We start from the raw sequence: 18598 nt of genomic DNA, 5'->3' as shown, positions 1-18598 counted from the left end.
AGGATGCAATCCAAGAGTGTGCAGAGCCTGAGACTCCCAGCCCTGAGAAGGTAGAGAGGAGGATCTGATGGTTCATGGTGTTTAAGGCAGCGGATAGATCTAGGAGGATGAGAACAAAGGGAGAACCTGGATCAGGTTGTCAGTCAACCTACCAGGGTAGTTAAACAGCACAGGAATTAAATGATCAAACATGTATTGATCACATTTTTACTAACGCTGCAGATATTTCCTTTAAAAGCAGTATCCAAATCCATAGGATCTAGTGATCACAATATAATAGCCAAACCAAAGTTCCAAAGGCTGGGCCTAATATAGTGTATAAGAGGTCATACAATAAGTTTTGGAGTGATTCATATGTTGTTGATGTAAAGAATATTTGCTGGTCTGTGGTGTGTAATGAGGAGCAACCAGGCGCTGCACTTGACACATTTATGAAACTACTTATTCCAGGTACTAATAAGCAATGACCCATTAAGAAAATGACTGTAAAAACTGTTAAATCCCCTTGGATTGATGAGGAATTGAAAAATTGTATAGTTGCGAGGGATGAGGCAAAAGTTATGGCAATTAAGTCTGTCAGCCCAACTAATTGGCAAGCGTACTGCAAATTAAGAAATCATGTGACTAAACTAAATAAACTACACTATGAAACAAATGATGTAAAGAATGATAGTAAAAAGTTTTGGGGCACCTAAAAAGCCAACTCGGCTCCTCCATTTATTGAATCAGATGGCTCATTCATCACAAAGCCCACTGATATTGCAAACTACTTTGCTTATCTTGCCAATGAAAAAGTAATTAAACTTAGGGATGACATGCAAGCAACAAACGCTGACACTACACATCCAAGTATATTGGACCAAATTATGAAAGACAAGAATTGTACTTTTGAATTCCGTAAAGTCAGTGTGGAAGAGGTGAAAAAATTGTCTATTAACAATGACAAGCCACCGGGTTCTGACAATCTAGATAAATTACTGAGGATAATAGGAGACGATATTGCCACTCCTATTTGCCACATCTTCAATTTAAGCCTACTAGAGAGTGTGTGTGCCCTCAGGCCTGGAGGGAAGTTAGTCATTCTGCTACCCAAGAATAGTAAAGCCCCCTTTACTGGCTCAAATAGCTGACCAATCAGCCTGTTACCAACCCTTAGTAAACTTCTGGAAAAAATTGTGTTTGACCAGATACAATGCTATTTTACAGTAAACAAATTGACAACTGAATTTCAGCATGCTTATAGGGAAGGACACTCAACAAGCATAGCACTTAAACAAATGACTGATGATTGGCTGATAAAAATGATTGTGGGGGCTGTCTTGTTAGACTTCAGTGCAGCTTTTGACATTATTGATCATAGTCTGCTGCTGGAAAAAATGTGTTATGGCTTTTACACCCCCTTTAGACAATCTCCATTGCACTCCACACTGCCCTTTCCCACCTGGACAAAAGGAACACTTATGTGAGAATGCTATTCATTGACTACAGCTCAGCGTTCAACACCATAGTACCCTCAAAGCTCATCACTAAGCTAAGGATCCTGGGACTAAACACCTCCCTCTGCAACTGGATCCTGAAAATTAAGGCAGTTTATTCCATTTTAAAACATTACATTCACAGATTTCACAACACACTGTATCCTCAGGCCCCTACTCCACCACTACCACATATCTACAGTACTAAATCCATGTGTATATATATATTGCATATGTTATGTGTGTGTATGCATGTCTGTGCCAATGTTTGTTTTGCTTCACAGTCCCCGCTGTTCCATAAGGTGTCTTTTAAATCTAATTTTACTGCTTGCGTCAGTTACTTGATGTGGAATAGAGTTCCATGTAGTCATGGCTCTATGTAGTACTGTGTGCCTCCCATAGTCTGTTCTGGACTTGGGGACAGTGAAGAGACCTCTTGTGGCATGTCTTGTGGGGTATGCATAATGTGTCCGAGCTGTGTGCCAGTAGTTTAGACAGACAGCTCGGTGCATTCAACCTGTCATAAATAAAAGTGGTAATGAAGTCAATCTCTCCTCCACTTTCAGCCAGGCGAGATTGACATGCATATTATTAATATTAGCTCTCTGTGTACATCCAAGGTCCAGCCGTGCTGCCCTGTTCTGAGCCAATAGCAATTTTCCTAAGTCTAATTTTGTGACAACTGAACAGTAGTCAAGGTGTGACAAAACTAGGGCCTGTAGGACCTGCCTTGTTGATAGTGTTGTTAAGGCAGAGCATCGCTTTATTATAGACTTCTCCCCATCTTAGATACAACTGTAACAATATGTTTTGACCATGACGGATTACAATCTAGTGTTACTCCAAGCAGTTTAGTCACCTCAACTTGCTTATTTCCACATTATTTATCACAAGATTTAGTTGAGGTTTAGGATTTAGAGACTATTTTGTTCCAAATACAATGCTTTTAGTTTTAGAAATATTTAGGGCTAACTTATTCCTTGCCACCCTCTCAAACTAACTCCAGCTCCTTGTTGAGTGTTGCAGTCATTTCAGTCGCTGTAGTAGCGTTGAGTCATCCGCATGCATAGAAAGTCTGGCTTTACTCAGTCAGTGGCATGTCGTTAGTAAAAATTGAAAAAAGCAAGGGGCCTAAACAGCTATCCTGGGGAATTCCTGATTCGGAAGTCTACATACACCTTTAGCCAAATACATTTAAACTCAGTTTTTCACAATTCCTGACATATAATCCCAGTAAAAATTCCCTGTCTTAGGTCAGTTAGGATCACCACTTTATTTTAAGAATGTGAAATGTCAGAATAATAGTAGAGAGAATGATTTCTTTCAGATTTTATTTCATCACATTCCCAGTGGGTCAGAAGTTTACATATACTCAATTAGTATTTGATAGCATTGCCTTTAAATTGTTTAACTTGGGTCAAACGTTTAGAGTAGCCTTCCACAAGCTTCCCACAACAAGTTGGGTGAATTTTGGCCCATTCCTCCTGACAGAGCTGGTGTAACGGAGTCAGGTTTGTAGGCCTCCTTGCTCGCGCACACTTTTTTCAGTTCTGCCCGCAAATTTTGTAGTGGATTGAGGTCAGGGCTTTGTGAGTTATTTTTCAATACCTTGACTTTGTTGTCCTTAAGCCATTTTGCCACAACTTTGGAAGTATGCTTGGGGTCATTGTCCATTTGGAAGACCCATTGGGAATCAAGCTTTAACTTTCTGACTGATGTCTTGAGACGTTGCTTCAATATTTCCAGTTTTCCATCCTAATGATGCCATCTATTTAGTGAAGTACACCAGTCCCTCCTGCAGCAAAGCACCCCCACAGCATGATGCTGCCACCCCTGTGCTTCACGGTTGGGATGGTGTTCTTCAGCTTGCAAGCATCCCCCTTTTTTCTCCAAACATAACGATGGTCATTATGGCCAAACAGTTCTATTTTTGTTGCATTAGACCAGAGGACATTTCTCCAAAAAGTATGATTTTTGTCCCCATGTGCAGTTTCAAACCTTAGTCTGTCTCTTTTTATGGCGGTTTTGGAGCAGTGGCTTCTTCCTTGCAGGTTATGTCGACATAGGGCTCATTTTACTGTGGATATAGATACTTTTGTACCCGTTTCCTCCAGCATCTTCACGGGGTCCTTTGCTGTTGTTCTGGGATTGATTTGCACTTGAAATACATCCACAGGTACACCTGCAATTGACTCAATGTCAATTAGCCTATCAGAAGCTTCTAAAGCCATGACACCATTTTGTGGAATTTTCCAAGCTGTTTAAAAGGTACAGTCAATTTAGTGTATGTAAACTTCTGACCCACTGGAATTATGATACAGTGATTTAGAAGTGAAATAATCTGTAAACAATTGTTGGAATAATTACTTGTGTCATGCAAAGTTGATGTCCTAACCGATTTGCCAAAACTATAGTATGTTAACAAGAAATTTGTGGAGTGGTTGAATAACGAGTTAACGATTCTAAGTGTATGTAAACTTTCAACTTCAACTCTATGTACTGCAGACATTGGACCTCTTCTACTTGACAGTAGTACAACAAAAAGCTCAGTAAAGAAAGTACATTCTAATACATACTGTAAGGGGAAACAAAGTAAATGTTTAATGTATTACTGTATGTATGAAATTAGGAGCTATACTACTTTAACATGTTTATCTTGTATATTGTTACTGTAATGTATGCACTGAAAAGACAACCACCACATGGTGGAAGAACACATATTTAAAAATGAAAAGGAGGCTGTCATTGTTCAAATGGTAGTTGAAAATAATGCCATAAGAATGTGGGAAATCCAGTAACGGATGATTGAAAACCCTGCTGTTTTGCATAACATCAGAGTGACCGGATCAACCATAGCCCGCATTCTTAAACACCATCTCCGGATGAAGCAAATCTACAGAGTCCCATTTGAAAGGAATTCTCAAAGAGTGAAGGATAAAACAGTACGAGTAATGTACTAGTATTACACTTTTGAAACAGACTCAATGATGTTGCCAGGGAACTTTACTATACAGTATTTACTCTCATTTCAGAGAATCATGAAGTTGGATGCAAGTCCCATCCCCCAGGAACTCATATTCATAGATTCATTTAGCAAAGACTAGTAGGAGAGGAAGGAACATCATTGGTCAGCACGGGGAAATGATACCATATGCACAGTTATGAGCCACAATGGAGTCCTCCACCGCCATGACAACCTTGGACCATACAACACTGCCCATCTCTACATTTCCTGAACACCTTAATCTTTTTCAGACAGAGCAGACGGTCAGGTGATCCTGAGCAGCAATTGTTCTAATTTGGGACAATGTGAGTTTCCATCAGGCTGCTCAGGCTCGCAACTGATTCCATGACCATACCAGGTTTACAATTCTCAATCCCATTGCGTTGTTTTCAGCATGGTGGTGGTATGATCACAAACCCCATGAACATATGGCCCTTCTATGCAATGGAAGCTGCCTGTGGTGACATTTCAGCAGAGTCCTGTCAGGAGTGGCCTCGTCATGCCATTAGATATCCAATTTAATTGCTGTGTTTCATTAAGCAAGATGGGGTTTGGGCACCTGAGATGTAATGAGATGTTCAGCGAGCAGGTGTCCAACTTCACCTTTTGTTGCCCCACTTCTCTGCTCAATAGAGGACATTAATACGGGGAAAGGTATTTGGCAATCCTCAAAACAAGGGCTAGAGTAAGTTAACACAAAGCAGAAGGGTATGGGCACAGATGCAATCATATGATATTTATTGTTCGTTTATCAGTCAAAAGTATTTCTACTTTTCACACAAGTTGTATATGTAAAGTGTCAATTTGAGCTTTTTCCCCCCCATTACGGCCAGTCGACAGAATCAGGTTTGCACTTCACGTTTGATGGACTCCTTATAAAGTTGACCCTTATTTTCCCATTATAATTCAACTTTAAAGATCACACAGACTACCTGCTCCTCTAATCCAGTTTAATCATCCTCAGCAAAAAGGCCAAATACAATAAGAGAAAACGAAATTATTTTTTATACATTTAACTAAATATGCAGCGCTATGCTAGTGTGTAAGTAAATCAAAACCATATGGTTAAATACAATTTCTTTTAAGATACAGAAAGATATTAATTTCTTCCATTAGCACTCGAGAGAACAGGTCGCAAAATATCAAAATAAAACCAGCCACGATAGTACGCTCCTTTTTTGTTGTTGACCACTACACATCACTCCCTCCATCCTTCAAATCATTCCTCGCACCAGAAGGGGACCAGTGAGAGTCAAAGGAAGCAGAGGAGAGGGGGATGAAGTGAGTGAAGAATGAGATGAGCATTGGGACCAGCAGTCAAGTAGTGTGACTAGGGTAGTAGGAGAACGATATGGAACAGACTAGCAGTATACTACTTAGAATGAACCAACGTATCAGGCATGCATTCTAAGTGGTATTCTAGTATGGCCATATGAACAGAGCCATGGTTCAATAGTCCAAGGAGTCAGGGATTTTGTATGTACAGAAGAGGGAGTAGAGTGCATTACAAAACAAAGAGCAGGAACAGCAACACTCATTCAAAGGGCAGCAGGCAGAGAAGAGCTTCTGCTTGTGTCTCCCCAGTCCATTTGTTCAGACTGATCCAACAGAGGAGCGGAGGAGGAGGCTGGCTGCAGTACAAAGGTTAGTGGTCTGGTTTGGATTCAAACCACTCTGGCAGAGACTCATAGGAACAAACACGGCCACACAACAACTGACCCAGGACCTGGGGGACAATGTCCTTACTCGACACATACAAGCCAATTCAATCCAATGCCATGCAGAGCCATTGGGCAAGGAAAAGAGAAAATAAGGTGGGGGAGTTAAAGGTCGATATCCCACCCTCCTACAACCTGAGGAGTGGTCAAGGGACAGACAGGTCTATGTTCCGTTCCTTAGTGACCATTGACATAGTGAAAACCTGCTTACAAAGACAACCAAGGAGCCGGTAAGGAGAGAGAGGTCAGTTTCATATAGAAAGTACTGTTGCAGACAGTCTTCTTTTGTGATCGGTGAAGCAGAGGGAAAAGAATGTTGCGCTATGGTGGCGCTGCTGTGTGCTAAAAAAAATTATAATCTGACCGTTCTTTCTTTACAGGGTCCTTGTTGAATCTGAAGACTGGGCAAGTTAAGGCTGTGAAAATGAACATGCGATAGTGACAGTGTGGCTCCAGAAGTTGCCGTGGTGACAGTGTCCAAGTCAGAGTCCAAACTGTCAAGACTAACAGGAGTGGATCAACAATACTCAGATCCAGAATGGTGGGGCAAATTGTGAGTCTATTTCAACCATGCTCGCTCGCTCTCCCTTCTCCCCCCGCTCACTTTCCCTTCTCCCCACTCCCTCCCTCGCTCCTTTCCCCCTCTTGAAGTGCATCGTGTGGAGACGGGCGGTCAACGGGGGCAACTCAGGAGCACTCTTCTCCAATGCGCTGGCACGAGCGGCCCACCTTGCGGTCCAGCTTCACCATCTTGAGGACGGCCTCCTCGCGCCCACGGCCCAGGTGGTCGAACAGGCAGTCGTGCTGCTCAGGTAGACGGTGCAGCATGCAGAACACGTAGCCTAGGAAAGGAAGAAAGACAGAAGGAGAACAAGAGAATGTTAAAATGACTGAAGTCGCAGTTAGGAGACATGAAAACCAAGGGCAGATGTGTTTGTGTCGTTCCCATGCCATACTTACCGCAGCGACAGGAGCCCAGTTCCTGCTGTACCAGCTCCAGTTTGGTTTGGCAGCGATAGCAGCGCCGGCGGTTTTTCTGCTTGGGCCCTGGGCTAGGCTCCTCGCTAACCACCTCCCCCTCCTCAGAGTCTCCCCGTGCTTGTTTCTCCGGTGACGCCTCGCTCTCCGGCCCTGAAGCTGAAAAAACAGAAGGTTACACGGTGTCAGAGTCCAACGTACAGTATTGCACAAACACAGGGAGCAGGAGCAAGGCTGTACCTGATTCGCAAGGACGTTTTTTGGGCGTACAGAGGGTGCCTTGAGCTGTTTCTGTGCATGATAATAGTTCTGTGGAGAGAGAGAGAAAAAAGAAAGTATAAGACAGGAAACATTCCTCATTGATCAAGAGCCCAGATGTGTGTCACCTAGACCAAGAAGCAGGGAATTAGATACAGCTTTGGAGACAAGACCTTGTGGCAATGTTATGTAGTAAGATAAGCTCAAGTAACATCAAAATCCATATAAAAATCCTGACATGCCAAGTCTGTTTATATCAACATGAAGGTAACAAAGAAAAACACAAGATACTGCAATTGGTTTAAAACTGGGGACCTTAAATGAAATCCTGGGAGAAGCAAGCAGATCTTAACAGATTGTCAGTGCAACCATGTTGCCCCACTATGCATCCTATCTAGGCCAGGCTGAGTGCATGCATTGCCAGCAGAGTGAGACACACACAGAACCACTCCTCCAGAGGCAGAAATAGAAGCAAGCTGTCAGTCCAACCTTACAGACCTCTACCAACACAGATCATGAAATGCATACAGTATATACACTGAGTGTACAAAACATTAAGAACTGCTCTTTCCATGACAGACACCGGGTGAAAGCTATGATCCTTTATTGAGGTCACATGTTAAGTCTACGTCAAGCAATGTAGATGAAGGGGAGGAGACCAGTTAAAGAAAGATTTTTAAGCCGAGACATGGATTGTATGTGTGCCATTCAGAGGGTGAACGGACAAGACAAAATATTTAAGTGCCTTTGAACTGTGTGTGCCAGGTGCACTGGTTTGTGTCAAGAACTGCAAAGCTGCTGGGTTATTCCACCCTTAACAGTTTCCAGTGTGTATCAAGAATGGTCCACCACCTAAAGGACATCCAGCCAACTTAACTATGGGAAGCATTGGAGTCAACATGTGCCAGCATCCCGGTGGAACTCTTTAGACAACTTGTAGTCCATGCCCAACAAATTGAGGTTGTTCTGAGGGCAAACTCAATATTAGGAGGGCGTTCCTAATGTTTTGTACACTAAGTGTACATTGAAAGCAGGTGCTTCCACACAGGTGTGGTTACTGAGTTAAGAAATTAGCATCCCATAATTGTTTTTTATTTTACCAGGTAAGTTGACAACACATTTTCATTTACAGCAACAACCTGGGGAATAGCTACCGGGGAGAGGGGGGGCGAAGGAGTCAATTGGAAGCTGGGGATGATTAGGTGGCCATCAAATCAAATGTATTTATATAGCCCCTCTTACATCAGCTGATATCTCAAAGTGCTGTACAGAAACCCAGCCTAAAACCCCAAACAGCAAGCAATGCCGGTGTAGAAGCACAGTGGCTAGGAAAAACTCACTAGAAAGGCCAAAACCTAGGAAGAAACCTAGAGAGGAACCAGGCTATAAGGGGTGACCAGTCCTCTTCTGGCTGTGCCGGGTGGAGATTATAACAGAACATGGCCAAGATGTTCAAATGTTCATAAATGACCAGCATGGTCAAATAATAATAATCACATGATTATTGATTACCATGATGGTATGAGGGCTAAATTGGGAATTTAGCCAGAACACCCGGGTTAACACTCGTACAGTAAGTGCCATGTTCCGGGATTCATCCAATGGCATTTATTTGATTTAACTAGGCAAGTCAGTTAAGAACAAATTCTTATTTACAATGACGGCCTACCCCAGCCAAACCCTAACACTGGGCCAATTGTGCACCGCCCTATGGGACTCCCAATCACAGCCAGCTGCGATAAAGCCTGGGATCGAACCAGGGTCTGTAGTGAATGACTCCAGCACTGAGATGCAGTGCCTTAGACCGCTGCACCACTCAGGAGTCCATTGAGGAGTATACCACCGGTCACATCAATAAAGTGCATCGACGACGTCGTCCCCACAGTGACCGTACGTACTAGAGGTCGACCGATTATGATTTTTCAACGCCGATACCGATTATTGGGGGACCAAAAAAAGACGATACCGATTAAAAATCGGCCAACTTTCATTTTAATTGTAATAATGACAATTACAACAAAATTGAATGAACACTTATTTTAACTTAATACACTGCTCAAAAAAATAAAGGGAACACTTAAACAACACAATGTAACTCCAAGTCAATCACACTTCTGTGAAATCAAACTGTCCACTTAGGAAGCAACACTGATTGACAATAAATTTCACATGCTGTTGTGCAAATGGAATAGACAAAAGGTGGAAATTATAGGCAATTAGTAAGACACCCCCAAAAAAGGAATGGTTCTGCAGGTGGTGACCACACACCACTTCTCAGTTCCTATGCTTCCTGGCTGATGTTTTGGTCACTTTTGAATGCTGGCGGTGCTTTCACTCTAGTGGTAGCATGAGACGGAGTCTACAACCCACACAAGTGGCTCAGGTAGTGCAGTTCATCCAGGATGGCACATCAATGCGAGCTGTGGCAAAAAGGTTGGTTGTGTCCAGAGCATGGAGGCACTACCAGGAGACAGGCCAGTACATCAGGAGACGTGGAGGAGGCCGTAGGAGGGCAATAACCCAGCAGCAGGACCGCTACCTCCGCCTTTGTGCAAGGAGGTGCACTGCCAGAGCCCTGCAAAATGACCTCCAGCAGGCCACAAATGTGCATTGTGCAAGAGAAATTGTGTAATTTCTCTTGCGTCCATTGCACGCAGAGTCAGGGTATATGCAGCAGTTTGGGCCGCCTGGCTCGTTGCGAACTGTGGGAAGACCATTTCTTCCTAACAAAGGCCGTAATTAATTTGCCAGAATTTTACATAATTATGACATAACATTGAAGGCTGTGCAATGTAACAGCAATATTTAGACTTAGGGTTGCCACGTTCAATAAAATACGGAATGGTTACGTATTTAACTGAAAGAATCAATGTTTTGTTTGAAATGATAGTTTCCGGATTTGACCATATTAATGACATACGGCTCATATTTCTGTGTGTTTATTACATTATAATTAAGTCTGATTTGATAGAGCAGTCTGACTGCGGGGTGGGAGGCAGCAGGCTCGTAAGCATTCATTCAAACAGCACTGCGTTTGCCAGCAGCTCTTTGCAATGCTTGAAGCACAGCGCTGTTTATGACTTCAAGCCTATCAACTCCCGAGATTAGGCTGGCAATACTAAAGTGCCTATTAGAACATCTAATAGTCAAAGGTATATGAAATACAAATGCTAGAGAGAGAAATAGTCGACACGTCATAATACCTATAATAACTACAACCTAAAACTTCTTAACTGGGAATATTGAAGACTCATGTTAAAAGGAACCACCAGCTTTCATATGTTTTCATGTTCTGAGCAAGGAACTTAAACGATAGCTTTTTACATGGCACATTTTGCACTTTTACCTTCTCCAACACTTTGTTTTTGCATTATTTAAACCAAACTGATTTTATTTATCTATTATATTAAGTTAAAATAAGTGTTCATTGAGTATTGTTGTAATTCCCCAAAAATACAAAATAAAATTAATATAAAAATCAGCTGATTAATCGGTATAGTCTTTTTTTGGTCCTCCAATAAATCGGTATTGGTGTTAAAATCATAATCCGTCGACCTCTACCCTAGACCCACTCCAATTCACATACCGCTCCAACAGATCACGCAATCTCAATCGCACTCAACACCGCCCTTTCCCACCTAGACAAAAGGAACACCTATGTGAGAATGCTATTCATTGACTACAGCTCAGCATTCAACACCATAGTGCCCTCAAAGGTAATCACTAAACTAAGGACCCTGGGAATAACACCTCCCTCTGCCATTGGATCCTGGACTTCCTGACGAGCCCCTAGGTGTTAAGGGTAGGCAACAACACACCTGGCACGCTGATCCTCAACACTGGGGCCCCTCAGGGGTACGTGCTTAGTCCCCTCCTGTACTCCGTTCACCCACGACTGCATGGCCCAGCACAACTCCAACACCATCATTAAGTTTGCTGACAACCCAACAGTGGTAGTCCTGATCACCAACGAGAGCCTATAGGGAGGTCAGAGACCTGGCAGTGTGGTGCCAGGACAACAACCTCTCCCTCTATGCGAACAAGACAAAGAAGCTGATCGTGGTCTACAGGAAAAGGAGGGAAACTGCTTGGCATCGACCGTAGGGCGCTACAGAGTGTAGTACGAATGGATCGGTATATCACTGTGGCCAAGCTTCCTGCCATCTAGAACCTATATACTAGGCAGTGTCAGATGAAGGCCCAAAGTAATTGCCAAAGACTCCAATCATTCAAGTCAGACTGTTCTCTCTGCTACTGCACCGCAAGCGGTACCGGAGCACCAGGTCTAGGTCCAAAAGGCTCCTTAACAGCTTCTACCCACAAGCCTGCTGAACAATGAATCAAATGGCCACCCAGACTATTTACATAGACACCCCCTCAACGCTCCTTTGTTTTTACACTGCTGCTACTCGCTGTTTATTATCTATGCATAGTCACTTTACCCCTACCTACATGTACAAATTACCTCAACTAACCTGTACCCCCACACATTGACTTGGTACCGGTACCCCCTGTATAAATCCTCGTTATTGTTGTGTAATCTTGTTACTTTTAGATTTGATTTATTTAGCAAATATTTTTTTGAACTGCATTGTTGGTTAAAGGGCTTCTCAGTAAGAATTTCACGGTAAGGTCTACACCTGTTGTATCCGACGCATGTGACAAAAACAATTTGATCTTTAGTGACTACAACGTCCCATCCGAAAGACAGCACCCTACACAGGGTAATGTCCCCAATCACTGCCCTGGGGCAATGGGATTCTTAATTTACACCACATCCAGCAGCATCTGGTCTTCTAGCCAGGGACTGACCAGGACTAACACTGCACAGCTTCAGAGGCAAGCCAGCAGTGGGATGCAGGGTGGTATCATGCATAAAAATGGTCAGTTGACCATTATCTTGGCTAGAAGAGATCTCAGTGACTTTGAAAGAGATATTTCAATAAGGGCATAGGGGGTTTGAAGGGTGGGTGTGTGTCAGTCAACTCAATTTAAGTATTCAAATAAGTTCATATTAATACTATTCAAAACTTTCTCCAAATAATTGTTTCCAAATATCCCTAGGACCAAACAGACCTAGGTTCAAATCTGAGTATTTAAAAATACACTTAAGTATTTCCTAATACATTTCCAAATATTCAACTACTTGTATTTTCAAATAAAAAAATATTTAAATACTTTCTTCAAAATCTATGTGAAAGTAATTGAAATACCATAAATAGTACCCAGGTCAGATTGAATGACTGAAAATGAACTCAGCTATAGTAATTCATTCAAAGGTTTCAGAAAGTGCAACATCTCAAAACTCTTAAGTTGTGGGCCCTTCATCTTACCATCCTGTGTATTGGATAACATGGGGACAGGGTCTTCGGTTGATGCAGATGGCTGCTCGGAGCTAGTGAGTGGCGACGACAATAGGGATTGGCTACTTTTGCTGCTGCTACTCATCTCGCTATTGAAGACAGCCGATTGGGTACTCCCAGTGCTCGGGCTGGGTTTTGGGGCACAGTCCTCATCCGTCTGCTTCTTCTCGATATCTGAAAGACAGATGAAATATAATGCTTTTTAGTGCCCCAAGCACCACATACATCGGCTCTTGACAGACCAGCTGCTTCAATACATCAACACCACCATGCCGGAAACCCTAGACCCACTCCAATTCGCATACAGATGACACAATCGCACTCCACACTGCCCTTTCCCACCTGGACAAAAGGAACACCTATGTGAGAATGCTGTTCATTGACTACAGCTCAGCGTTCAACATCATAGTACCCACGAAGCGCATCACTAAGGACCCTGGGACTAAACACCTCCCACTGCAACTGGATCCTGGACTTCCTGATTGGCTGCCCCCCAGGTGGTAAGGGTAGACAACAACACCTGCCATGCTGATCCTCAATACTGGGGCCCCTCAGGGGTGTGTGCTTAGTCCCCTCCTGTACTCCCCATTCACCCACGACTGCATGGCCAAGCACGACTCCAACACCATCAAGTTTGCTGACAACAACAGTGGTAGGCCTGATTACCGACAACGATGAGACAGCCTATAGGGAGGTCAGAGACCTGGCACTGCGGTGCCAGGACAACAACCTCTCTCTCAATGTGAGCAAGACAAAGGAGCTGATCGTGGACTATAGGAAAAGGAGGGCCGAAGAGGCCCCCATTAACATTGACGGGGATTAAGTGGAACGGGTTTGAGAGCTTAAAGTTCCTTGGTGTACACATCACCAACTAACTATCATGGTCCAAACGCACCAAGACAGTCGTGAAGAGGGCACACCTTTTCTCCCTCAAGAGACTGAAAAGATTTGGCATGGGTCCCCAGATCCTCAAAGTTCTACAGCTGCACCATCAAGAGCATCCTGACCGGTTGCGTCACCACCTGGCATGGTAACTGCTCGGCATCTGACCGTAAGGCGCTCCAGAGGGTAGTGCGTACGGCTCAGAACATCACTGGGGCCAAGCTTCCTGCCATCCAAGATCTATATACTAGGCGGTGTAAGAGGAAGACCCAAAGTAATTGTCAAAGACTCCAGTCACCCAAGTCAGACTGCTCTCTGCTACCGCACGGCAAGCGGTACCAGAGCGCCAAGTCTAGGACCAAAAGGCTCCTTGACAGCTTCTACCCCCAAGCTATAAGACTGCTGATCAATTAATCAAATGGCCACCCGGACTAATTCCATTAACCCCCACCCCCTCGTTTTATACACTACTGCTACTCGTTTATTATCTATGCAGTCACTTGACAAATTACCTATACTAACCTGTACCCCTTGTATATAGCCTTGTAATTGTTAAGGAATGTTAATGTGTTAACTTTTAGATTTGATTAAATTGTTTTACTTTATTTAGTAAATATTTTCTTAGCTCTATTTCTTGAACTGCATTGTTGGTTAAAGGCTTGTAAGTAAGCATTTCACAGTAAGGTCTACACCTGTTGTACTCGGCACGTGACAAAACATTTGATTTGGCGCACACAAACATACACGTGGGGGCATGCATCACCACCCCCCCACCCCCAAGATGCCAATCATAAACTCAAAATGACCATATTTTAGGCTACCAGAGTCCATCAACTCCCCATACCATGAGGGCAGCACAAGCTTAAAAAGCAGCGGGGTCATCTCATAATCCTCCATAGAACTCATTTCTGCTGTCTCTGTGCTCTTGTGTATCAAATCTATTCTAAGCAATGCTGCCCCCTTAGGTGCCGTCTTCACCGAGCTCACTCGTTTCCATGGACACTGCCAGAGTTCCACGCCTCCCAAAAAGGACTACAGAAGCCAGTCACAAAACTTCAGTCACAATCTCAATTTTAGAGCTGCAATCATTTACCACAGCAGGCTTGAGAGTCAACACCCTGACATACAGGCATGCATGATGATAGACCTGGGTGAATATTTTCCCTGACACCCATCTTACTCATTCTTGAGAGATCGCCATTATGCCAGTAAGAAGTCCATCTGGAAATAGGTTTATGGCCCGTTCTGGATTCTGAAAATAGCCTAATATTTTTTTTTACAGCATGTCTATGGAATATTTCACAGGGATTTTTATACCATAAGGGGAAACACTTTACTTCTACAAAATATGTCTAACGAACTAAGTTGGCTAATCGAAAGTGTTAAAACCAGCAGAGACATCACACGAGGCAGAAATCTGCACACCCCCTCCTGATGTCTCAGGTACACACAGAGCTCTGCCACATAACAGAAACCCATTGTCCACACATATGGGAAGGCTTACCAGCAAAACATTTTGAGCAGAGGTTCATGGTTTTACTGGACCTGGGGAGAGATAAAAATAAAAATCAGTCACAGAAAGATGGTACCAAGCCCACTAAACAATTTGTCAACGCAATCTGCCCCTCTTATTTGCAGCTAAACAAATAAAAACATGCATGACTATTTCAATTCCTCTCAGGACACTCAAACATGACCCATTTTTTTGTACCCAGACAGTCTGATGGACCTACGAGGTTGCCATAGCTACAGAGTGAGTGAAAACAAGCTGATGGCAGGGGTGACAGATGACAGAAAGTCATGGCAGGGAAGAAGAGAAGGGGGAAACAAACAAAGGCTATGGGGGAGGGGAATGTAAAGGGCGTCACAAACCGTTCAAAAGGGAAGGAGCACAAGGTAGTAATAAAGTGGATCTTTTTTACAGCAACAAATGAGTGACAGGTAGACCAACATCCCTTTGATCTTATCCCTCATTGGTTAAGAAGCTAATCAATCCAGGCTAAGCAGATGTGCGGCGAGGCCATCCTGACAGGCTTTGACTTTTAGGACAACTGACCAACAGCCAGTGAGGGGTCATTACTGACTGGAGTAGGCTAGTCAACAACATGGATAGGGCCAACATCGTTGTGGATCAATCACATTTTTGCAATACTGTATACATTACAAGATGCTTTGGTCAGAAATAGGCTAGACACAATCTAGACCTATATAGAAAACCAAACGTCAAAGCAGACAGGTTCTCTCCTCTCACAATCCTAATCATGTAGAATAGTCCAACGCAACACATGGCAGACTAAACTCCATGATACATACATGCAAACAAACCAAACCCTTCCATGTAACATCAAAAACATGTATTTTTTTGTTGAGTTGAACATCTTCCACTAAACATGCAGCATTTTCAGGCTTTCCTTTGAATCCCTCCCTCAATGACATCATGTTTCCAGAGGTTGGCTAATGGTTGTTCTCATTCTGGACGTCTCTGACACTCACAATGCTGGAACGTTTCTGTTTAGGGCTCTGTGATCACTGTCAATATGGGAGAGGCTGGAACTCTAAGGTATTCATCCCATTGTGCCCTTTGGAGGGAACGTGACCAATGCAGTGTTCCAATTGACTTGGGATACATTTAGGACTCATCCTACCATGACCTTAACAGCAACTTCCCCACATGCATCACATGTCATTCAGCGGTACAGTGTCTAGGCCCATACCTAGAAAAGCCTCCATCATAGAAGTGAGTTCCGACCGGCCCCATGCTAGCTTAATCCTTGAATCCTTTCACTACATTGAAGACTTGTCTGCCTACCCACTTTCAGTTTACGCATCATAACCGAATGCCTCGTCTTCCTAAGGGCTTCCGCTGAGCTAACATGTTGATCAAAACATAATAACAGTCTAGAATGGTCTGTCCAATGGACAGTGTCCATAGAAATCTATGGGCCTGTCATTATCAAAGACTGTCCTTCGCACTCAGTCACAATTTTATGCACCATGTAAGAACTGACCAAAAACAGAAAGGCACTGCAAATTCATCCCGGATTTCTTGAAACTAGCCAACTTCTAAATGCTAAGCCTATATCCTGCAGTGTTGAGATAGACACCACTCCCAATGTTTAATGAGGCATAGCCTGCCATGACAGACAGCCCTAGTCAACAGCAATACTCAAACTGAACAGGATGTGTTCATGGCTCTGGCTGTAAGCAGGCATACTCTAAAAAGAGATATAGGTCTAACACACAAGGGAAGGGCTACAAGGAAAGAACGCCTGAGAGGCCTTCAGAGGGGAAAACTGACAAGCTTCAGACACCTCAAACCGGGTGTGGACTGTAGGAGCAGTAAACAGGCTGCCGATTGCGTCACCTGACGTTGACAGATGTGAGCAAACTGAATTACTCACATGTAGCCTAAGCAAAGTTTCCAACAACCGGATGTCCCGGTTCAGGGATACAACCATTTTCAACCTAGCTTCCTTTTCCAATGAAAAACAGCAGACCACTAGGCTACCTGCCCTGAAGAGCCTCAGTGTGACTAGTAGAGTGCATGGGCCAAAAAAGATGGGCAGGGTTTTGGTAATAAAATTCCCCATACAGGATTAACTGCCCAGTTCAAACAAATCAACCATTTTTTATTCCTAGCACAGGCTATAATCTTTGCTTGGTCCCTCTATTTCACAAAGGAGACTGGAATGTGAGGGGGGAACGTGCTTAAACTCGATGATTGTGGTTACACTATAATGACAGTCGGGAGAACATTGGATAAAGTGTCCAACGTTTCATCTTCAGTTAGGATATCACAGCTATATGACTGGCTACATTTCCATTTAAGGAGACATAGCTAGCCGAACTATACCGAGTAATAGCCTAGACCACATCAGATTCTAACCAGAAAACGTAAAACATTCAAAACCACAGTTGTAAAATCATGCTCTGGAGATTTCACGCTTTGATAGAACTACACTCACGGACAGAGGGGAGATCTATAAAAACATTCAGATCAGTTGTGTAGCTAGCTCGGCTATCAACTTATCCCCAACCCCCACCCGGTCTGCCCAACAATGGATTTAGTCTAGGCGACATTAACTACCATCCCCACATTAACCAATATCCACAACAAATAATACATGATGTGCGACATCTTACCCCCAAAATCCACAGGGACACCGAGTTGGTAAAGGTTTGCTGCGCTCACTACCAGTATCCCCCATGTCTTCAATAAAATGATGGTACGCAAGGCTGGGGAGGAGACAGGGGCCTTGTCTTTGTCAAGGATCTTCAGCCAACTCAAATCTATGATATCCGCTTCTATAAATAGTCCTCGGTCAATTTGGACAAAGAAGGTGGATGGCTTTGCCGACACGAGCGGCCACAGGGATCCAAATAGTCATAAACTGCTCAGTTTGGATTAATTGAGCATTCAAGTGTTCACACCGGACTCAACGCAATCAGCTGGAGCTCGGCTACTACGAATAGCCAGAGGGGGTGTCAGTGCTTTATCCAACCTGTAACATGAACCACACAAATACAACATTACAATAAATATTTCCAACAATCTCAATATTATCACACGTATTCGACACAGCGTATAAGCAGTTACCTCGTTATCATTCCACTATAGTACACCGTGTGCTGCGTCCCTCTCCGCGGGACCACCCTATTTATCTTGACTGTGGGGGCAGTCTGGCCTCAAATACGATACGTATTATACAGCGGGCCGACATGTACAAAGTAATCAGATCAGGAAACTACGGGTACCTGACCCTCATTATGGCTCACATTTAGAATAAAACGTGCACTGTGCCCTATCAATAGAATCAAAATGGCGTGCATTGAACACAATCCCCAGTGTTTCAGATTCCTGCGTAACGAGGTCAATGAACTATATAGGAACCAACTGGGACGAGAGGCATTAGGTCGAAA

At 43.5% G+C, this 18598-nt stretch overlaps 1 protein-coding gene across 1 annotated transcript; it reads right to left on the bottom strand.

Annotated features, from left to right (window-relative positions):
- Positions 1-5415: 5415 nt before the first annotated feature.
- On the bottom strand, positions 5416-18535 carry LOC120019162 (AN1-type zinc finger protein 3-like). The gene is made up of 7 exons (XM_038962456.1): positions 18276-18535; positions 17822-18180; positions 15183-15223; positions 12767-12970; positions 7416-7484; positions 7158-7334; positions 5416-7039 (listed from the first exon to the last, which is right to left on the bottom strand). Exons 2-7 carry the CDS (start codon positions 17884-17886, stop codon positions 6885-6887), a joined length of 711 nt encoding a protein of 236 aa, XP_038818384.1. The 5' UTR covers positions 17887-18180; positions 18276-18535; the 3' UTR covers positions 5416-6884.
- Between the last annotated feature and the right edge of the window lie 63 nt (positions 18536-18598).

This window comes from Salvelinus namaycush, chromosome 24, assembly GCF_016432855.1.
Source record: "Salvelinus namaycush isolate Seneca chromosome 24, SaNama_1.0, whole genome shotgun sequence".
Taxonomy (NCBI): Eukaryota; Metazoa; Chordata; class Actinopteri; order Salmoniformes; family Salmonidae; genus Salvelinus; species Salvelinus namaycush.
This window is presented reverse-complemented; position numbering and strand designations above follow the sequence as displayed.